Source organism: Phoenix dactylifera, chromosome 7 (assembly GCF_009389715.1).
Source record: "Phoenix dactylifera cultivar Barhee BC4 chromosome 7, palm_55x_up_171113_PBpolish2nd_filt_p, whole genome shotgun sequence".
NCBI classification, from domain to species: Eukaryota; Viridiplantae; Streptophyta; class Magnoliopsida; order Arecales; family Arecaceae; genus Phoenix; species Phoenix dactylifera.
In genome coordinates, this window is record NC_052398.1 from 2,481,443 (window position 1) to 2,505,017 (window position 23,575).

Genomic DNA, 23,575 nt, shown 5'->3' on the forward strand with positions numbered 1-23,575 from the left:
GTTCCTCGTTCATGTATATCTGCTGATCTCAGCCAAAGTTTCTTTTGGTGGAATATGGATATATATTAAGGAAGGATGGAGACATTTAGAGATCTTAATGAGATATGCTCCTTGATGAAATAGACAAGTTGGAAAAAAAGATGTTCTCACATCAGCTGTATGAGCTTTCAAGGCATTTTGACGGAGTAGTAGATATATATGAAGCACAGCAAAAGGAGTCACTTGCGGCCAATAATTTCTCGAATTCGTGACGACGCACGGTGTCTTTTGAAGTGGGGGAAGGGAGGAGGAAAAGTGTGCTGTAGTGGACTTGAGAGTTTGTGATGACAGTCGAAAGAGGAATGGAGTGAGGACCTCAAAAGAGGGAGGCAGTCTCTTGCTGGTATCCAAAGGATGCGGCCATACCATATTAGCTGCATACGTTAGTAGTAGCACACAAAAGAGGTGTAGGTGTGGAGTTGCAGGACTGCACTTCTGAGACTACAAGGTGGGATTGGCCGGTCCGCATAAGCTTTACCACCGACTTGCCGGCCACATGTCGGCCGGGCAAGCAATCAATGTAGAGATCATGTAGAACACCAACGACAGGGAGAACAACTGGCTTTCTTGTACGATGTGTCGGGCCATTGTTGGCTAATAAGGTGGGGCCTTTATGCCATGTCATATTGTCGCACCATGAAAAAAATGCCATGATCTTCTTTAAGGCATCTATTCAGTTGCACATAATTGTGTCCTTGCTGATTTTATATATATATATATATATATATAGCGGTAATTCACACCATACGCGCGTGTGTACATCCATAAGAATCAAATAGAAGAAGACTCGAGACTCTCCCAAAAGAACTCTTCTGAATGGTGCGCAGTGAAGGAGACAACCCAAAAAGCAGTACTATTCGCCTTCCGATAAACAAGAGTGGCTTGGAAAGCTATGAGGTCTCCCACGAGCTCACACATATTTCGTAATAGCAGGTGCTTGTCAACACGACTGTATCTATCTTGAATCCAACCGATCACTTGAAGGGAAAGAGTTGAGAGGAGTCTCATTTTGATCAAAAGACTTGGTTCGTTCGTATTTCCTTGGTCTTAATATATAAAAAGACAAACAATCTATAGATTGCTATCATTCTTATAAGGTATTATTGTACCAAACAACTTATCTATCAAACTCAGCTTAGATGGTATTCAAATTGCACTCATAAGAGAGAGAGAGAGAGAGAGAGAGAGAGAGAGAGAGAGAGAGAGAGAGAGAGAGAGAGAGTTTTATTGCTGGGTAAGTTTCCTTCCTATTTCTCGTTGCACCCTTTAAAACTTATATGCCTAACAAGCATACAAGCCTAAAGTAACCGTAAACCAGGTCATCTTTCCATACTCGGAGGAGGGCATTTAACCCTCATCATCTACTATGTCTTGCTTTCCCTTGCTTGTAGTCCAACCATCTCTTTTTAAAACAGCACCAAACATCAATAGCCAATCCCAAGCCTGACCCTCTCTCCCATGGAATCACTCGGAGCCACCACCCACTCTGAGGCCACTTCAAGCATCTCAAGCAAGGAAGCCATCATGGTAAAGGCAAACGAGGAGGAGGGAGGAGCAGGAGGAGGAGGAGGAGAACAGCCAGCATGCAATGAAATCTTATTAGATCTCAGCTTGTCCAATAAAGACTCCGACGATGGCACCTCGTCGTCAGCCCAGCCTGTGCTGGAGCTCGACCTCATCGGATCATTAGGCGCCGCCGCCGGCCCGACCGCCATCGAGGCCCGACCGCCGGAGCCCCCGGAGTCAAAGCAGAGGGTGTTCTCGTGCAACTACTGCCGGAGGAAGTTCTACAGCTCGCAGGCGCTCGGCGGGCACCAGAACGCCCACAAGCGCGAGCGGTCCCTCACCAAGCGGGGTCCCCGGCCAGGCCTTGGCCTCGCCGACCACCCCGTGCGCTTCTCTCCACCGAACATGGCGGCGCTGCCGCGGCATGGGGCGTTTGGCGGGAGGCCGTTGGGAATTCAGGTGCACTCCATGGTCCACAAACCCTACTTTGGGGCGGCACCTTCCATGGCCGGGGGAGTGCTAAATGGGCGGCATGGGTGGTGCCGGCCGGCGGCGCCGATCATCGATCAGCGGCCAGCTGTTGGGAGGTTACGGATGGAGGACTTCTGGGCCGCTCCTTCTGCAAGGTTCGATGAGCCCGGGGTGGCGGCCGGAGGATACCGGTGGGGTGGTGGAAATCAATTGAGTGCTGGGAAAGAGGAGGTCCAGAAGCTCGACTTGTCTCTCAAGCTTTAGAGTAAATAATAGTTGTAGCAGCTTTAGATTTTTGATCTCTGGAATTGGCTGCAGATTTTTCTCTGCTTTGGTCCTCCTCTTGCTATCGCTGAGAAATTGTTCATATGGATCGGTAGTTCAGGAGATTTTTGACGTGTTGATGACGGTCTTCTTATAGCTTTCATAAATTCTGGTCTGCGAGTGGTTGGGAATTTGCATCCCGACGGATTGGATGATTAAGCTTGTTTAGTTTAAGAGATCAATGGGTATTAACATCATCTTATATTATATACATTACCTTTATTAGATGATATAATATAAATATTATAATATAATGTATATTCTTTAATATTGATAATATATTTAAAGTATTAATATTATGAGTACATTACTAAAATTCTTTTAGAATTAGGAGTAGATTATACTTACATCGAATACTTTTAAAAATCTACAATTATCTTTCTAAAATTTATTTTTATCCGATATTTTAGCCTATAATCTAACAGGACGTCATCAAATAGTGTTATTCTTAGATAGAATCCAAATGGTACGTCTTAAGTGATATAAGATAATGTGTGGATCCTTCCCCTACTTACAAAGGGTTTTTGTGTTTTAATCTAATATTACCATATAAAATATATGGTAACGAGTTAAGCATGGTTTTATTATTTGAGAAAAATTGACAATTTATTCTAATTTTAAACTTTTTCCCAAACTTTTGATAATCAAACTAAATAAGCACCAACCTAGCATAGTTTTTCTTCTTCCCATCTTCTATAGGTTTCTCTATTAACCAAAACAAAAGGCATTTCGATAAATAAATATCTCATAAAATATACTATTAGAGGGTGGCTTTTTAAGAACAGTTTAATTGCAAAAGATTTTCCTTAGATTCACTGTCACTGTGTCCTTTTTCACCCTCAAGATAGAAATATTTACGATATTCAAATCGGGTAATCTTTTGTTTGTGATGCTGGCTTAAGAAAGCAGTTCAGCGACCCTTTTGTCTCATTAGATCACTGCAAGAGAGACAACTATTAACAATTATAGTAGATAAAGACATTACACGCTATGTATAACAAAATATCTCTAACAATTGTTTCTACTCACGGTTTGATAGTTGTGTCTCTATAAATATACAAAACAAAGCATAAAATCCCAACTTTTTACCATGCTAGTTTTGAGATATCAATCACAGAGCCATGGCAAAGTATTGCCAGTTATCATTTGCATTCTGGAATTTTACTCTCTGTAAATTGTTTCATAGATTGAGAGGAGGCAAATTCATTAAAAATAAACTAATTAAATGCCACATTAAAAAGGTAACAGCTGCCCCCCATTGCCCTCTCGGTTGCCTTTTACTCTGCAAGCATTATCTCAAGAAGTTTTTAGGCATGTGAGCCATTTCATTGATTCCCAAGATAATGAGCATTTAGTGTGGCTTAAAGTCTTCGGCTGGGAGTTATCTAGTCCCATGGCAAGCAATAAGAGAAGCCACTTAGGGAGTTTCAGTTAGGAATAAGAGAGGTCGTGCTGGGTCAAGGCAACTCTCATTCAGATGAGCTTAAGGGATGCATCTATAAAGAAGAGTACAAGAATCTAATAAAAGTATTGAGGAAGGATTTGCAGTGTATGTTTAAAGAAACTTCCTATAAGGTTGTCATCCATGGCTGCCCATGTGTACCTAAGTCATGTAGTTTACCTCAGAGACAAAAATGAGCAATGTACAAAGTGGAACAATGTACCAAATGGTTTTGGAAAGCCATTCAACTGGATGTACAAATGAAGTTGTCAACTAGTTTGCTAGTAGAGTCGGTGGAACCTTGCCTTCAACAGGGCTAATTTTAGAGAGTTAAAGGCTTGAAGTGTTGGGTTGGAGTCCAGTTGGTCCAGGCTTTATTGGGCCGGGCACAACAAAGGAATTAAAACAAGACTAGAAGCCATCTTAATAAGAAGCCAATTTGCCTTCTCCTATTGTTGTCTTTCTTGCAAGGAGATTTTAACAAATTGCATCACATGGACATCTACTATTCGAGTTTACTTGAGATATCAAATTTGTGTGGGAGCTAGTGGAGTTCCCTGACAGAGGCTAAAGATGGGCTTGGTGAGGGGAGTTCATGCCTGGTTGCAGGATCCAAAGAACATTCTTCGGGTTGCATTTTGGGCGGAAAGAATGATTGATCTTTTTTCGCGATGTCGACCGTAAGATCGCGCCATGTATAGACCTTGAAGCACTCCGAACTCCTCCATTCATCCTGTACTGATCTCGAAACGACCAATGCACAATTCAATGGCGGATTCATGTGAAAGATACAACCCCTGTCCATGAATACACTATGTTAATCCAGATAGCATGATGCATTGTTTCATCGAGGCTGAGGCTGTGTAGGGTGAGCCTCCTCTGCACCCAACCCAAGAGGATGAATCAAAGGATAATTCGAGAATGTATTGGAATGAAGCTTACAATGTTGTCCTTTTATGTGTCATTTCAATTTGGTTGAGACATAAAAATATTATACTTTAATGTTAGTGGACATAGTTAGGTTAAATTTGCAAAAAAATGGAGATATATCTTGTTTGTGGACGGAGTTTATGTACGCCCACCCCATGCTTTTGCCACGAAGACCAGTAGGACTTTTTAAAGATAGTGAAAGTGTGCTGTTATCCATAAACACAAGGTCAAGCAGTCGTCACCTCTGTAGTCTTGGATCATTGGCTTTAGATGTTTATAGACCCTTTAACAGCAGTTATCACATAAACATTATATGGAAATGTAAGCGAAAAAATCGAAAAGGTTTCTTTCTAACAAAATGGGAAGGGAGATTGGTCAGAGGCAACCTAGAACATGGAAGAAGGGTTGAGACCTGAATCCAAATGAGCGTTAGTTTAACAGAAAATCATGAGCATGAGATTGAAACAGAGAAGCTTAACCAATTGAGAACATAAACACCTCAATAGCAATGAACAATTCTATTAACTTGTGCCCGACGTATCATGATTTTAGGTGATGAATGAGATGGGCAATAAAAAACAAGTCGCAATAGCCTCTTTGAAAGAGAGAGACTCAGAGAACTTTTTGTTCATCATTTATTTATCATTGGCTATTAGAAATGAATTAATCCCAGAGACAAAATTGCTTGGTTCATGATTGCTTTTGAATATTCAGTGTACATAGGTAAGAAAGGTACTTAAATATGTATGGCTAAAAACATCTATAATGTAAGTGCATCCATTTACTTTTAAATTGCAAAACCAAAACCTTGGTCACTGCCACAAACTTGGAAAAATTTCCAGTAGAATGCTGTACAAAATGTTTGGTCCCCAGCATTATGGACTCTTCCTTCAGCTAGAAACAAGCAAAAAGGACTAGGTGGACAGAGGACATGATCCTTAGATAGGATGGCAACATCAAATAATCAATAGAGAAGGCCAGAAATAAGCAAACTTAAAAGCATGATCCTTTTAGCAGCATCCTCGTACTCAGCCGAGCAAAGTCATCCATGAATTTTGGATATGGTTCATAAATCAGATGATTTTCACTCAGTTCATATTATGAAAGCTTATTGTCGATAGATGTAATTGATATATGATGTTGTATGGAAATTTTATGACGATGAACAGACGAAAATTAATTTAGATGGCACAAGCATTGACAATTAAAAATATGTCTACCATCTAGCCTTATCAACTTTTTTTCAGGTTCAGAAACTAAAATTTTTAGAAAGATGTCTTGTCAAGAAAATAAATTCATTGTATGGTAATCTTTAATTAGTCAAATATATACAGACTTTGCAATTCACCACATTGTCAGGAAACATGGATAGCTTCTAATAGAGGTTGTTTTCTGAACAAGGTGAAGTTTGCTTATGCATGCGTATATGAATGCTTTCTGTGCGCGCATGCACATGCACGCATGCGGACGCGCGCGCACACACAGATGACTGAGTCATGCAGATTTCAAGACAAATTATACTGGTGTAAAATACATTATTGTTCATATTGCTCATTAAAATCAAGAATCTGTCATGTCGCCACAATCTTCAACTGATGACAGTTGTTGAAGGAGTGCACAGAGATTGGTATTGCCACAATGAACTCAGATGGAGTTAGATATGGTCTTGAAGAGGTGAAAAGAGAAGGGTGCTTAATAAACAATGGAATGGCAGAGAGTCCTTATTGTTGAAAATGGCCTCGTGACATGTTACTATAGGTGTGTGCATATTCTTTTTATATGTGCAATAAGTTTATTTCTGTGTGTATGTGTGTGCTCTACATGTATGTGCAGATATCCAGATATTATTTCATATCTAAATAGTGATCTTACCATGGATTTTGAGTTTTTGTATCCTTACTTTCATACCAATCCAATTCATATAGACGAGTTATAATCATAGTTTGCATACAATAAATAGATAGAAACAGATCAAATATATCAAGCACCATGGTAAAGGGCAAGCAAACCATTATCTGTAATTGGGCAGGAAAGAACTTGACAACTATAATCTGGAATTAGATAAAAAAAAACTTACGGATAACAAACAAGTTTAAAAGACAGTTAATATTTTCATATATTGATGGAGTAATATTAGAAAGCTAGAATTGCAGTCGAGAAAAAAAAATTGCGTACAAACTTCAGTGGTCCCCAAAACATGAACTATTCAAAAATGTTGTTTCTATTGTTCTCTTATCATGCAATTTTCTCGGTCATGCAATGTTTTTTTGTTGCGCGGCGCAAGTACAACTTCAGAATGAACACTGTCAAACATATAAGAATGCACATCCGAAGAACTACTACTAAATCCGAAGAGTATGTTACAAATGGAGAAGCCATGTTGGTTTGCTAGTGTAGGCTGGTTGGTTGGACAACAAGAGGCAGGACCCCTGTTGCTGAATCAATATAATGTCATATTATTTTAACCATTTTAACTTGTTGGCATAACCTTGTGTTTTAGTTTTACAAATCCCTTCTGTCTTTACAATGTATCTAAAAGACCATGCTTTTAACTTTTTTCAGTGTAGCTCTGAAAGAACAACTAATGATAGTTTCAAAGCAAGTGTGCATTAGATATCAACTGGAAACAAAGAACGTAATCTTATAGCTTGGCAGGTTTACCTATTATGAATGCGAAGTGCTTTCGCAAACGATATGCACTAGAGCAGGTTAAAGATCCACAAAATGATTGAAGATCTCTGTAAAAGAAAAATCTAGCATAGTATGCTACCATCATGAATATGCTTTAACAAGGGATTACAACAGTAATTGTGCCAGCACTTCTAATGACATTTGACTGAAACACAACAGCATTACCTTCTAATTAAAGTAGCAAAAATTACAATGAACATGAACAAAAGGTGTGCACTTGGTTTGGAAGCTTGGTTTTGGCTTTTGCAGCTAAGGTTTCAGCTTCCAATCATCTGGATGCTGCGAATGAAGCCATGCTTTGAGGAATTCAAATTTCAGTTCATTTGGATTTCATGATTTGGTAATTACCTATGGTGACAATCATACATTTTGCCAACTTGTGAACAGTATGCAACCTTAGCCATGGAGAGGTATGCTATTTTCATGCGAGGCACAAGGAATGTGGATTTCCTTAGGGAAATAAAGATTGTGAATTAAAAAGGTGGTTTCACCCTGTGACAGCATAAGCACCTTGAAAGTGGTGGTATTTCACTTGAGCCGATCGAGCCGGCTCTCACTTATCCGATACATCTCAGGTCATTTCACAAAACTTCTATTGTAACCTGACTCTTTATCTTTTTTTTTAACAAAGTTTGGGTGGTTGTTTTCCTGCCTCCCTTTCAATCAAAAAAAAAACAACAACATAAGTTCATGCTGGTGTAGAGGTCATCTAAACTACCTTGAGTTTCACATTATGCTTTCAACTAGACCCTGTTGTTATACATGCAAACCTTTATGCATTGCCAACTAGAATCTTATGACCCACTCTTTTAAAAATAAATAGTAGAAGTGTCACCAACAATTTTAAACAATGATGCAATAATCTCTCATCAAATACTTGATAAACATCTTGCAAGAATGGACATGTAACCCCCTAGTCTATAACCCAAGATATGCCTCATCAAGTCACTTCTTATTTTGGGCTACTAAATGCAATCCATCATCTTTTCAATGTTAGCGAATCCCTCCGGATGAGAAGGTAACCTCAGATATATTCAGATATAATATGGTTTAATGTATAAATAAAAGAAAACAACTACTGAGCAAGTTCAAACGATATCACTCCATTCCACTTGAGCAAGGGAGCTGGAGTTTGATTCTAGTTGGAGTCAGCCCCATAGATAAGATATGGATATATAGAAGGTAGGAAAGATAGGAATTAGTTTCTTCTAATATTGCACATGGGCATCCCTTGCTTACACATCGCCATCCGTTTGCTGCTTCAGAATCCTCCCATATGAACTAATGCATATGAACTAGGGATGGCAAATTATGACCCGACCTATCAATATGACCCGTGGACAACCTGCTTTATGCAGGTTCGGATTTCTTATAAATGAATTTTGAATCATAAACACAGACCGTTTATTCAATAAATTGAGTTCAGATTTAGACCTTTGACACATTTAACCCGTTTTGACCCAATTAATAATTGGGTTGGATTATAACCCGACCTATTTAATCCATTTGAGATCTTTTTAATTTGTTTAAAACCTATTTAATATGTTTTTGTCCTATTTAACCGACATGTTTAACCCAACCTACTTAATCTATTTAAATCTATTTAGTCCGTTAAAAATTCATTTAACCTGGCTTGGTTTGTTTAATAAACAAGTTATATAGATCAAGTTGGGTTACCTATATAATAAACATGTTGGATTCAAATCTGAATTTTTTACTTGTTTAATAAACAGGTCGGATTTGGATTGATCAAATTTTTGACTCGACCCACATCTGATCCAACTCGTATCTAATACAATCGCCACCCCTAATAGGAACATCATTCGATCCGAAAAGCTACGAGCCTCCCTATGCAGGGATGCTTCCATCATTTTTTTTGTCTTTAGGTAGGCTTTACTTCTTCATCAGCACCACCTTTCTCCTCATGCAAAAAAAAACACTAGTTCCGATTCCAAAAACCACCCATAAAGTAGAAATTATATCCTACACCATGTGGTAATGCACCATGCCAACTGTACATGCTTGTTGGTGTGAGCATCATTCAACAAGCACTCATTTTGATGATGACCTATAAAAATGAGGGCCTGTGATTGGTATGGTGTATGAGATGTAAAATATAATTTTTTTCCTTATAAGGTAACAGGTCGATAACGTAAACCTCTTTTCCGAAAATTAAACCAAAAAAATAAGGAGCTTCGCCCACGCGGCTCCCACCTGTTGTTCTTTTTAATAGCCGGGAGAACAGCAGAAGAAACTGCACTAAAATAGCAACCGTAACGGAAAATTAGCATTTCGGTAATAGAATAAAACGGGTCGCCGATACGAGACGAGTACCGGTCCAAAAAGTGACAAAAGGGGCATTTCGGGAAGACGAACCCAAAACTAACCTTCCAAAGCAACATCGGATTATACCCCGGAAAGAATAGATTTTTTACAGAGCCAAGGTGAGGATAGAAGTAGAGCGACAGAGAGCGCGGAGAGCAAACCGAGGCGAGCCGCCTCCTCCACAATAAAAGACAAGCCCCAGTTCGAAGAGAGAGAAATATTCCCCTTTTGTTCTTCCCTAAATGCCCCTGCCCTTCCCTCCCGTCCCTATCTGCCCCTCCACCTCCCTCCTATCCTCACCGCCAGCTAAGAATAGTTGGAGGTTACATCAACTCAGTATTAGAAAGTGAAATTGTATCAAGCCGTCCCCATGGCCGCCGTCTGATAGACTCCGTCCGGCCTCCGCCGCCTCCGCCACCGGAAGATGGTCATCAGAGGGCGCTCCGGGAAGCGGAAGACCGGGACGGTACCCGTGTATCTCAACGTCTACGATCTGACCCCGATCAATGTCTACGCCTACTGGCTCGGCCTCGGAGTCTACCACTCCGGCGTCCAAGGTGACATTTTTTTCTCTCCCCCCTTCCACGGCTTAAGGTTGGGATTTTTTTTTCGATGGGTGATTGAGCCAGGTTTAATGTTTTTGGGTGGGGTAGTGCACGGCGTGGAGTTCGCGTACGGGGCGCACGGCCACGCGACGACGGGGATCTTCGACGGGGAGCCGCGGCAGTGCCTGGGGTTCGTTTTCCGGAAGTCGATCCTGATCGGGCGCACGGATCTCGGGCCACGGGAGGTGCGGGCTCTCATGGAGGAGCTCGCCACGGAGTACACAGGCAACACCTACAACCTCATCTCCAAGAACTGCAACCACTTCTGCAACGATGCCTGCCTTCGCCTCACCAACAAGCCCATCCCCCGCTGGGTCAATCGCCTCGCCAAGATCGGTGCTTTTCCGTTTACAGTAGATAAATCTCCTTTTTCGATCCAAAATTTCGATTTTTCGGAGGTTTCTGAGGGTCTATTGGTCGAAATCTCTAGGTTTTCTTTTAAATTGCGTGCTGCCGGTGCAAGTGGCGGCGGTGAGGAGTCGGGGAGAGGAAGCCAGGGGAAACCGAGAAGGGGAGAAGGGGAAGCTGAGGAGCAACTCCACTCGATTCCCTCCTCCCACCACGGCTTCTTCCACTACTACTGTGGCATCCATTTCCACAGTTCCCTCTTCGGGGACAACTAGAAGCCATAGAAGGAATCGGCGCTCTTCATCACCTTCTTCTCTATCTGGGGTTTCCTCCACCTCAAAGGTCTAATCGCCGCCGCCGGCGAAGGCGGCGACGGCGGCGAGAGTTGTGTAAAAGAAAAAAAAAACTATTTCCTTTCTTTTAAAAAAAAATACTTTCTTTGTATTTTTTTCTCTTTTTCTTGACTGCTTCGTTAAATGCTACAGCTGTCTCCATCTCACTAGATACTGGATTTTGTCTTACTTTTTAATTTAAAAAAATCCTTACTGCGTGTATTTTTGGAATCCACGTGAAGTCCCACTGCGTGCGCGGATGCTATCCCGCTGTTTGCGACCCACAGCGGATTCGATCCCATGTTTTAGTTCGGGGATTCCGCTGGTACTGTTTATCGTCTGGTGGTTCCGCCCCGGGACAAGAAGGGGAAGCATCGCCGGCGTACGCACGTGTGCGATCAAAAGGTGGAGATGCGTGGTCCACCGATGAGGGTCAACCGATCCTGCTTTCGGCGGTACCGCTCGAAGAATATTCTTGTAATAATAATTAAAAAATAAATAACTGGCGCTATAAGTAGGGGTGCAAATGGGTCGGGTCGGGTCTTAGGTGACTCCGATCCAATCCGGTTTTTTGTTCGGATCCCAATTTTGGACTCGGACCCGACCCGGTTGAAGATCGGGTCGGGTTCGGGTCTGATTCGGGTCGGGTTCGGGTCCGATCGGGTCTAATTTTTTTGTGCTTTTGGGAAAAAATTTGGGCAAATCTAATTTGGTCATATCATAATTATGAGGTGCTGGGTGACCCATGACTTGAAAGACTTGCAATTGAGCTCCAGTCAGAACAGATGACCCATGACTTACTAATTAAGTCGGTCTACAAGCCAAATTTCATATCACACTATTTTTTATCTGTATGACTGATTGGACGGAACTCGGTGTCTCCCAGCTCCCCTCTCACGAGGACAAAAAAAATCCCAGACCTTCTTCCAAAATCCAATTCCATTACAGAAAACTGGCACCTGACCCATATTCAGTTGCAGTGTTCCCTCACTTTCTCCCTTCAAAGTTCAAAAGTTAAAAAAAAAAAAAACCAAAAAAAAGAAGGAAAAAAAAAAAAAAAAAAAGGCAGCTACCGAGACACCAGAGGTCTCAACAGTGTAATAGATCGAGAGAGAATCCTGACGGGCCGACGTTCCTTTGGATTCTGTGAACCTATGCTTGTTGCTAACTTGCTATCCTCCCATACTGACCAACAGTACCACAACCCACGCCAAAAAAAAAAAAAGAAAAAGGAAAAAAAAAGACTTTCTTTTGCTTTTCCTCTCTCTCTTCGGATCCATTCGGGTCGGGTCGGGTCCGTTTGGTAAACCCAGACCCGATCCAGAAAATGATTCGGGTCCAATTTTAGGACCCGACCCGGACCCGCGGGTCCTAAAATTTGGGTCGGGTCGGGTCTACGCGGGTCGGGTCGGATCGGGTCACGGGTCGACCCGACCCATTTGCAGCCTTAGCCATAAGAGCGCCCTTGTCCGCGGGTTTTTTTGTTTTTTGTTTTTTGTTTTTTTTTTGTAACACCCCGATCCTCGGGGTTAATCCTTTCGTCTCGATGGCACTGAAAAGGACGGATATAGTTTGTAATGGTGAACGGACGGCTGATATCAATTATGGGCTGTGGGTTTCCCTTTCTTCCTAGTTTATGATAGCAATGCCCTTCTTTTGGCAGGAGTTGGTATCTTCTATGGTTGGTTTGATCGGGTACGTCAGCTTACAAAAATAATCTGATAGTTTTTAATAATTATTTATCTAATTAGAGGAGAAAATAAATTTTATGATATTTGATTAGTTGAAAATTATTCTAAAAAATAATATCAAAAAAATTATTATGTTTGGTTGGAGATAATTTTATATAAAAATATTGTCAAATTTTTAACAATACTTTCAAATACATAATTCAGATAATAATATTTTTTAATATCATTTATAGCCTATTTATATAAAAATCGTCAATATAGGCTATTTTGAATATTAAAATATTTTTTATATAAGTTAATAAATATTTTTAAATTAATTAATTATATATATAATATATGTAATATATATTTTTATAAATAAATTCTGGTGTGCTTTGATATTTAAATAAATATATTTATTATTAATAATACTATGTTAGATTTACTGATAATTAATAAATATTTATCAATAATTAGTATTATTAATATATTAAATATATTATTACTTATAAATATTATTAATCAATATATTAACATATTTAAAATATATTAATATAATAATAATATATGATATAATTAATATTAATTATATTAATGTAATTAATACAATATTAATATAATATAAGTGAGTGCATTTCCACCCGCAAATGGTATTTTCATCTTACCGCTACTCGATGATTCAACATGGGTTACTTTTTCTCTCATAAAAATAGATATGGGATTCGATCATTTATTTTACCATCTTTCTCATCTATTTGTAATGTTAAATATGGTAGTCTGGCATCAAATTTATTTTTTTACGTTAAAATAGCTCCAACCAAATGGGCTTTTGGATATTTGCTTCCTTTGAATAGGTCATGTTAGGGATGGGGTGGCAGTGGCTTCAAGCCTAATAGATTTTAAAAGGTTATTGGCATCCGAGTCAAGATACTATTTGCACCCAAAGGGGAACCAGAAGGACCCTTCGATGAGGTCGAATTCTGATTAGCGAACAATAAGTGGCCACGTAAATGAGTCAAAACAAGGTAGAGGTGAGTTCATTCCAGACAAGGTTCTCGTGTCGTTGATCCATCGAGAGGTCCTACAAGCATAAAGAGTAGGCAGCATAGCTTGCTTCCGTGGGCGTCTTGATTGGTTTGTTTTATCGCATATGATAATAATAACTGGTGAGAAGACTTGGTGTTATGCACGTCTGGCAACTAATCATTAGTTCAAAGTTCACAAGTTTGATTACTTTGGTCTTAAAGAGCTTCAGAGTAAACTTAGATCATGCATCATGTGTTAAGTTGGTTGGTTGGTGTTATCTATTACTAATTTGAGTAGCTTTGTGGAAAAAGATTGTCCAAGAAGTCAGCAGTTCAAGAACCATCAGTTTTCTATCACCCAACGTCCATGAGAATAATCAAGGCTGACCACGTAAAGTAAAAACATTTATTTACGTGGTGATATATTTAAGTGTGAAGAGCTGGCAATCGCAAACCACCTAAAGGATAAACATTTGGTAATTGGCTTTAATAAAGGGCTGAAAAAAATAATTCTAAGCAAATAATACTGCAGATTGGGTTATCTTCTTCGCCGCTCATTATTTGCTCATTATTCGGAAGATTTTATCTGAATGGATCACGAGTCTGCACCGGAGCTTTTTGTAATCTTTTATTTTCTAATCTTATTGGCGGCATTAATATCTATTAGATATGAGCCACCGTTGTACTAGAAAAAAAAACAATAAAGAACTTCAGAAGATTTGCATATACATATCTTTGCTTTGGATATATATCATTCTTGATGTACAGGGCTACCAATACATATTAGTAATCGTAGAGGGTGCCAACAGTTTTAGTTGGTAAAATTACTGGGATTTGGATATTAGTGATCTAGGTTTAAATCTTGCCCTTGACCACAATTCATGATCTCAATAACTTTCGAAGGTCTCTTCTCCTTCTCAACGAGATTGATGCTTTTAATTGTCACCTTAGAGGGAGCATAATATGCGTTTCCATACCCCAAGAACAAACCCGTCTTAATCTATATAAATAGCGTCCTAAGACCATTACACTTTCCCATGCCCGTTCGGATGCGGACTATACTGTAAGCTCCATTAGGGCCTCTAAGCCCTGAGGACAAGGGAAACAGCAAAATTGTTATGTACCAAATGGACAATTGAGATAGAAAATGGTACAAACACAGGTATCTAGCAATGGACGAACAGAAGGGTCGGCTCTCATACTCTGGCCACCTTCTTATCCAACTTGTTGATCATGCAATAATCATTTAAGACGAGACAGCTTCAAGCCGCCCAGCAGCCTTGCGAAAATTCTGACGAGGGCCCTGTTTGGGAGAGCTCTTTTTGTTTTGATGATAATTGGGAGAGCTTGATGAGAATCTTTGAAAAGACTGTTATGAAGGCCATTATTTTACAATAAAAAATATAAGGGGTAATTAAATAATGGTGGTACTCAATGATGTACTCGTTGATGTATTTTTTTTAAAAAATATTGGCATAGATATTTCATTTTAAAAATATTTTAAAAGGATGGAGAATGAAAAAAAAAAAAACTCCCGTAATCCCCCAATTTATAACAGCCACTATAACAGGATAAATTTAATGATTAAAAATCCACAATAAAAGTAAAGAAAACAAGTAAAGTCTTAGATGATAAGAGTTAGTATCATATAAACCAATATCTCAAGCTATATTAATTTATATTAACAAGAGCAATACACACACACTTGTAGGCAAGCAAGCACTAGCTCCAACACATATACACGCTTGTACCCGTGATGTATGAAATGCCCGTTCTAGCACACACACAAAAAAAAAAAAAACACATATACACGCTTATTCCGCAGATATATGTATGCATATAGTACATACAACATTCGTACATATATGATATTATTTATTATTGATGCTAAAACAATCATAGGAGAAGTAACAATGATAAGCACAGCAATTACACTAGCAATAAATATCATCACTAACTAGTCATACTCCAAGGTACTTATACTGAGCCATGAATAATTGAAATAAGTCAAAATATTTGCCAACCATTGCAGGATTCTCAATGTCGATTACCAAACAGTAATTCAGATCATACGCTCAGTGAAGAAAACACAAATAATTCAGGAGTTATCCTATAATTTTTAACATGGACTATAACACTGAAGAATAGCAGCATTCCTCTCTCTCTATGAACTATTTGATAAATAAAACCATATTTGTCCTCTTAAATGTCATTAAAATAAATAAATGGAGAAGATTGCATAGATATATATATATGTGTGTGTGCCCGCGCGCGCGCTTTAAAAACCATTAACTGAGAAAAAAGTAAAACTGAAATTTGTGATTTCAACGGTTATCTGGTTTAACTTGAGAGTCTGCAGGACGGAATAAATTGTTTTGTTCAGGAATTTTGCAATTGATTTTCTAGGAACATTAATGCAGCAACGTATGCTGTAGAAATTTTGCCTTCACCATTCACCTAAAAGGAGGGATCACTGGCTAAAGAAACGAATTCAGAAGAAGGCTTAGAAATCACAATCCTAAAAGAAAAGTTATTGAAGTATAAGAGAAAGTATTGCTGAGAGGAGCTCAGAGGCATAATATGAATAATTAACAAGAAGGAAAGGTTGAGCATTTGGATTCGAAATTGTCCCCCATTTCTTCATCTCCCATCATACATCCCAGAGATCCAAAAAGGGATGTATCAACATAATCTAACCATTTATATAACACAATAAAGTGAAAATTAGTACAAATGTAGTTAGAAAAACGTAAATACAAGTTGCATGTGGCACAGCAGTTCTCAACAGGCTGCAGAACAGTGTATTCGAGAATTTGGCATCCAAAAACCCTAGCATGCAATAAGGAAAGACATTAAACAGTCAACATTTCAAGTTAACAAACCCAAATATCTATGACCACACGCGCCCAAAAAGGAAAAGCATGAAAATCTACATGCGCATCCACCTTGTGGCAAATCAAACATCAAGAGTATCACCACTAAACTTTAGTTCAAAACATTTATATTCATCAGGCATTGTTTTATGCAACAATTTCTGGCATTAAACTCTGCAATTAATCTTGAACAAGACAATGAAAAGACCAGTTTGTGTATCATACTTTTATTTGCCCTTACAATACACATAAAGACTACAATAAAAAGGAAGGTGTGCTCAAGGGCAGGAGGAGAAATAAAGATGAACGAAAATTTCTCACTCGTATCTCTACACCGAAAGCAGATATTTTTTTCCAAAAAGAAAGAATGTCATATACTAACAAAAAGGGGAAAAAAGTATGATATATCTTGGGACTCAAAGTAAAACATAATTCGGAGTATGACCTAAGAGCCAAAAAAATAAAATAAATCTTGATCTTGCAGCAGAACCTGATAAGGGTGTATCTATCACTGAGAATATTTTGCCTCTCTGCAGAATTAACATCAGTGTAAAGTACTGAAATTCACGTAAAGAAAGTTCTTAGAAGCTGAACTAGCTGAATAAACTGAAACTTAAGGTTACACCTATACAAAAAACAAAAAGAAATGCAATTAGCTCAAATAGTTGGGATAAGGTTGGATGATTGGTAACCATGTTCAAAGTATTTATTCAAGAACACAAGGATAATAATTCATGTAGTTAGATAAAACCAAAAAAGAGAATATAACTAACCTGCACGGTGCAAAGAGCTCGATAACGAGAACTCAGCCTTGTAATCTGAAAGGGTGCAACCTGTACAATATAATGAAAAAACAACTAGGAGTTACTGCTACAATAAGAAAAGACATACTAAACAGTCAAAAATAGAAGTCAACAAACCCAGATATCTATATGATCGCACGCACAAAAGAAAGAAAAAAAATCTACATTTGTATCCACCTTGTACAACTCTAACATCACGAGAGAGGCAAATTTAACCAATAATATAGCATTACAATCATAAGAATTATCAACTTTCTGCACAGTTCTGTGGATAAGACTCAAAAAACTAAGAATCTCAACAAAATCCACATCAAAAATCATTCATCATATTTTTGCATCGTAATCAGAAGCTTATAGAACCAGTGCTGCACATCAACCTATCAGAGTGTGAAATGATAATTTGTTAGACCAAATGCATTCAAGTGAAAGAAACATATAACTTATGATTTGTGACTGTTCTACTTTAAGAAGCGAAAGAAATGATGATGTCAAATTTGAAAATGAAATGTTGAAGAGATTGAGAACATAGAAGTTATTTTCATTTCAAACACTGCAGTACTTCTAATGTGTTAGTTGAAAGCTTCGTAAAAATCATCTCCCAGGGACATGCAGGGAATCAATCATAAGACATTTTGGCTTCAGACACCAACTACTTGATTCTAGGAAAGAAATTAAATGAGAGTAATTTAATGTTAAAATCAAATTTTAACTGTCTACAAGAGGCTCAACAGAAAAAAGATAAGGAAATAAAAGTGGATATCAGGAACACCTTTGGTCATAGCAGGACAGTAATTTGACCTCTCTGAAAATGATTTAATGCAGCCATTAAGCAGGAAAAACAAATTTCCAAAACTTTTTAGCAAGAAATACATTGTCGGGAATTTTAACAACTAAAAGAAAGAAAGAATTTTCTATAACCAAATCAACATTAATACTAAAATTACTTGACAACTCACAAATGTAGAGACGTTGATAATTCTTGTATGTTGCTTTCCACAGTTGCGGGACCATCCTTCATGAATAGAATATGAACAAAGAGTAAGAAAAGTAAGACCATTGGAAGAGTGAGGTATTATTACTAATGCTGCAGTCATACTTTAATTGGTTTCATCAGCATCCAATATATTAACTTTTTAGAGTTAAAAAAGGAAAAGGAATAATAATTTTACAAGGACTGCTGTTAGACTATCAGAACAGACTACAGAGTATATTTTCACCTTAACTTTTTAGTTGATTTTTCTGGAGCCTAACGCTGCTTTGGTGTCAATTTCATCATCTTTCACATGTGCCTCATCTCCACATGCTGCAATTGTTGGATTTAATATCAACTTAGGAAGCATATAGAGTAATCATGTCGACTCATTAAGAATATATCAACTCTAGAAGTATATATCATCAACAACAGTAACTGTATTGACTGAGGAAGCAAATGCTAGAATATCCAGTATTTAAACAGTGAAGGAATTCATTCTCTACCAAAAAAAAAAACAGTGAAGGAATTTGTTACCTCATCTTCCCTACTGCTAAAAACCCCCTCCACCGTCCGCCATCAAAATCTTCCTCCATCCCATGCCACACCTCAAATCTGAACAGGTTGCATAAAAATTTATGCACCAGCTCTTGATACACCACCACCTGATAGCAACAGGGAACATGATCCAGGTATTTAAAGCATAAAAGCATACAAGCAAAGCAAATCATCACTACATTTGTAAAGACAAGTAGGAACAGTAAGAAAAGTGAACAAAGCCGCAACATAAACAATTAAAGGATTGCGTTAACTATTAGATTAACAACATCACCAACAGAAAGTAGAAGTTGAAAACCTTATCCAATACCCACTCCAGGTAGGTTTCTATGCGAGATCCCGCAACACCTGCATTAAGGAGTCTCAAAAAATCGGCTATAACAAGATAATCCTTGAATCTGTTGCAAACCCTTGTAGACCCTGGAAAGGCAACGTTAGCAGAGGAGCAGTAGAGAAACTACCTTACGGAACCGGGTAGGTACAGGAACGTGTACAAGAACGTAGAGTTTGTCTGAAGGATAACAATGGAAATTTGTCAAGTTGCCTCTGGTGATATCATTGCTAAAAAAGGGGAAGGAAAAGCGTAAGGAGTACTTAAGGGGGAATCTATTCAAAACCTTAAAAAAAAAGAAAGAAAAGAAAAGAAAGAAAAATAGAGTCAATCAAACAAGAACAAGTGGTTGGAAGGAAGTAGATTCAAAACCGTTAAAATGGGATAAACCCTAATACCATGCAAACAAACCCTAAGTTTCAATTACTAAAACAAAAAACTAGAGCATTTGGGTTCTCCAAACCCCAGCCGCTACTGATGCAATCCCTACCCCCAGGCTTTCATCGGCGTCCAAATCCTATGAATTCTTGAGAAACCACAGGAACAACTCATGTGAATAAATTAAGTACCTCAACGAAATTAAACAAACCTTGGAATAACAAAATCTTGAAAAAGAAAGAGACCGACAGAAATCGGAAAATCAAGGGAAACTAAGAGGAGGCTGAGATTGACCGTTTAATCCAGTATTTTATTAATAGTCTGAAGACTATCTGCGACTAAATCAAAACTGCTGCAAATCCGTTGCCTGCACAACGGCAGCAAACCATCCAAGATCGCCTTGCCGTTTAAAATAGGCGATCTCTGTCTGATTCATAATGTGGCAAACCCTCGTATAGAAATCCTCACCGCCTCTTCATATAAACCTAAAAGCAACGCTACTTAGAGGCAAAAAAGAATTAAGAACAAAAGCAAGATAGAAGAAAGAAAAGAAGGAAGAGAGAAAGAGAGAAGAACAACATCACGGCCAATACCCACCTGGAAGAACAAGAAGAAGAAGAAGAAGAAGAACGAGAAAAGGAGCCGTACGCTTAGTAAGCGAGGGGTGCCACCCTAAACCCTTGGCTAACCAGTACCACGGAGAAGAAGATGAGTTCTTGAGAAGAAAGCCAAGAGTTTGACCCCAAGAACAGGAGAGCCGAGCGGGTAACATCGAAAACGCCGCTACTATGCTTATATCGCCACCCTGCTGGATCTTCGGATTGCTTTTAATCTGGAGCGTCGATTGCTTGGATCCGTGGACAGAAGGAGATCATCATGATCCCTTTGTCCGTTACAGGGCCCCGCAGCTTATCTTTTGCCACATCCAAATTCTAATCTGGAGCGTTATAAGCGCGCCAGTGCACCAAGAGAGCACATCCGAGAGTAACGGTGGACAGAGCCATTTTTCATACGGCAGAGGTTACTGGTATCCTGCATCAATGTCTCTTAGATTGGCTAAAAAAAATTTGAAGTTTCCACTCCATTTTTGTAGTATATAGGATTGTGCTCGTCTTCTACGAACCCTCACTCCTTGATTTTCTCAAGATAAACTTCGACGGCAGCGTCGGTGGGGATAAAGAGCAGTGGAGGTGTCGGATTTGTTATCAGAGATCGGTATGCCATATTAGTGGTGGCTGAAGGTCAGTGAATTTCAATCAAACCGTCGTCGGCACTGAGCTCAGAGCAGCATGAAAAGGCGTCACTTACGTGACGTAGGTGTTGGGCACGGATTATATCCTCCTTGAGAAAGACTTAGCCATGGGGATCGAGTAGGTTCAAGGTCGGAGGCGCACTGCCGGTAGGATATGTCTGCTCCACGACGTTTGTAGCCTTCTGGGTGAGCGTGCCTCCTATCGGGCTACCTATGTCTACAGAAAGGCAAACTGTACTGCAGATTGGGTGGGCAGCCTATGCGGCTAAACATTTTGGAGAATTTATTTAAGAGAACCACATGTCTATTCCATCTCCCTTACATTATTTTCTTTTTTTTGATTTTGTGGGCTATACTCATATCGGTTATGTGTGAGCCACTAATGTACAAAAAAAAAAAAAAAAAAAAAAAAAAAGTACCCAAGCATTTTTAACTTGAAGCGTCGACTAAAAGTGGATCCATGAACCCATCTCTACTATTGCATAACACCTTTTTTTTTTTTTTAGTGGATGGCTCACATAATTCTAGTATAAATATATCTAAAAATGTTAAAAAATAATAAATTATTAAACGCTTTAATCACCTTTCCCTCGTCAGTCTAGGGAACTTTTCCAACATAATTAGCTATTAAAAAAGGACAAATATGTTCGCATGCTAATTTCCTGCCTGTTAAGTAGAGTAGCAATTTATTACTCGATTCGATCCAATTTTAATGTAAGCAGCGAGTCGCGTGTTTCACGAGGACTTCAGCATGCATCATTGCAGGATGCTGCGGCTTGAATCAGTTTGGCAGGATTTGAGTCAAGTTTGGCCAGCTTGAACTACCTGTAAAAGCTTCAAGGCGCCTGCAGCAGCTACTCCCCAAACAGCAGGAGAACCAAAAGTAACAAATGATCCATGTATACATACTATATGTAGCAATATATATTCCGGGACTGCCACTAAAGGGCTTAGGCCCATGAGCCAGATTTGAAGGAAGATATTATTTGGAGCACTATGAATAGAATTAGGATTGCAAAAAGGGCAGCTAACTCAGACCCCTACCTAACCAAATCATCTAAGCCAAACCAATTTGAGACATCCTTACATCTAAAATCAGGTGCAATACAGATTAGCACAGTATGTATTAGCTTTCATTAATATATTATATTGGTAACCAATGTATCAGATTGGGATTTTATACGATCGACATTTGGGTGTATACGCACCTCTCTTTCCTTGGCTCATCACCTGGTTCAAAAATTTCTGGACATTTGGATCCAAATTTTGAGAAAGGGTGCTGGTTCAGATTTCGGTGTCAAGTTTAACTATTTTACAACAAGAAAAGTCCTAACTTGTAATTCTTAGGGGAAAAAAAAGAATGGGTTTGTACTAGGAGTGGCAAAATATGACCCGACCCGCCAACCCGACCCGTGTTCGACCCGCCATAAACAGGTTTGGGTTTGGCCTAAACAGGTTTGGGTCGTAAACAGGTCGACCCGTTTAACCTGTTTATTAATTGGGTCGGATACGGGTTTTAGATGTCTAACCCGTTTAAACCGTTTAACCCGTTTAACTGTTGGGCAGGTTAAACAGGTCTAAACAGGTTAAACGGGTTAAACAGGTTAAACAGGTTAAACAGGTCTAAACATATTAAACGGGTCTAAACAGGTCTAAACAGGTCGGGTTGGGCAGGTTAAACAGGTTGGGTTGGACAGATTAAATAGGTCTAAACAGGTTAAACGGGTCAGGTTGGGCAAACAGGTTAAACAGGTCGGGTCGGGTTGGGTAAACAGGTTACCTGTTTATTAAACAGGTTAAACGGGTCGGGTCGGGTTACCTGTTTAATAAACAGGTCAGGTTCAGGTTTGCAATTCCTGACCCGTTTAATAAACAGGTCGGGTTCAGATTTATAGTTTTCTGACCCGACCTGTATTTGACCCGGCCTGTTTATGCCTGATCCGACCCGATTGCCACCCCTAGTTTGTACATACATACATACGGGTATGTTCATGTGTGTGTACACAGATACACACATACACACATATAAACAACTGTAATATGCAAGCATGTCGAATACCGTTACCTCCTTTAAACCATTAGGCATCTGAATTGCACCTACGAAAATCAGCAACTATATTGTTCAAGTTGTCTCCTTCGGTTTAGCTCGCCATGTACGTGTGACATTTCAGCACCATCCAAAGATTTCCACTACCATCTATATATTTCGATGGTCTCTAATGGATACATGGTTGGTATAAAAATGAGTGATATCAAGTGCACTAGTATTAGAAAATACATGATAGTGTATGTAAATTAAAAATTTATTTTATGGACCATGATCTATATATATTAAAACGTAAATAGATTTAAATTTACTGGAGTTTGATGATTAGATTATAATAAAATATAATATCAGGCTACTAAAATCATTCATTTTAATATCTACTTGATAAGTAGGTTAGGGATTGCCAGGATATATAAATAATAGTTTTCAAAAAATATTTTAGTATATATTATGTTTAATAGTTTGGATCTTAAATTTGAATATTACCCAAATTTTGTTGTCTCTAAGCACCTGCCAACTTCTTACTTTTATAATAAATCTCTTCAAATAAGCTAAAAAGGCCCCGCCTGTAATATGTTTCTGAAAATGGATTCTGGTTGTGTCTTTTGCATGAAAAAATATTTTTTTTTACAATATCAATTGTTAGATCGCACAAT

General features: G+C 38.8%; 2 protein-coding genes and 1 long non-coding RNA gene across 9 annotated transcripts; 2 read left to right on the plus strand and 1 right to left on the minus strand.

Moving 5' to 3' along the window:
- The first annotated feature begins 832 nt into the window (after positions 1 to 832).
- Positions 833 to 2,406, plus strand: LOC103719020 (zinc finger protein 1-like). The gene has a single exon (XM_008808069.4). The coding sequence runs from the start codon at positions 1,498 to 1,500 to the stop codon at positions 2,278 to 2,280; it is 783 nt and encodes a 260-aa protein (XP_008806291.2). The 5' UTR covers positions 833 to 1,497; the 3' UTR covers positions 2,281 to 2,406.
- A 7,456-nt stretch (positions 2,407 to 9,862) lies between these two features.
- On the plus strand, positions 9,863 to 11,219 carry LOC103719021 (deSI-like protein At4g17486). Of its 2 annotated transcripts, XM_008808074.4 has the most exons (3): positions 9,864 to 10,284; positions 10,381 to 10,668; positions 10,763 to 11,219. In XM_008808074.4, the coding sequence occupies exons 1-3, from the start codon at positions 10,152 to 10,154 to the stop codon at positions 11,026 to 11,028; spliced, it is 687 nt and encodes a 228-aa protein (XP_008806296.1). In that variant the 5' UTR covers positions 9,864 to 10,151; the 3' UTR covers positions 11,029 to 11,219. The 2 variants fall into 2 exon arrangements, with proteins under 2 accessions (XP_008806295.1, XP_008806296.1); XM_008808073.3 differs by having other exon boundaries at positions 9,863 to 10,284; positions 10,381 to 11,219.
- Positions 11,220 to 16,288: 5,069 nt separating this feature from the next.
- LOC103719023 lies at positions 16,289 to 20,401 on the minus strand. Of its 6 annotated transcripts, XR_003387877.2 has the most exons (7): positions 20,218 to 20,401; positions 19,210 to 20,105; positions 18,891 to 19,018; positions 18,601 to 18,686; positions 18,340 to 18,395; positions 17,354 to 17,413; positions 16,680 to 17,205 (listed from the first exon to the last, which is right to left on the minus strand). It is a non-coding gene; the product is annotated as an uncharacterized LOC103719023 (long non-coding RNA). The 6 variants fall into 6 exon arrangements; XR_005512427.1 differs by lacking the exon at positions 16,680 to 17,205 and adding an exon at positions 16,289 to 16,536 and having other exon boundaries at positions 19,210 to 20,400; XR_005512428.1 differs by having other exon boundaries at positions 18,328 to 18,395; positions 19,210 to 20,401.
- Between the last annotated feature and the right edge of the window lie 3,174 nt (positions 20,402 to 23,575).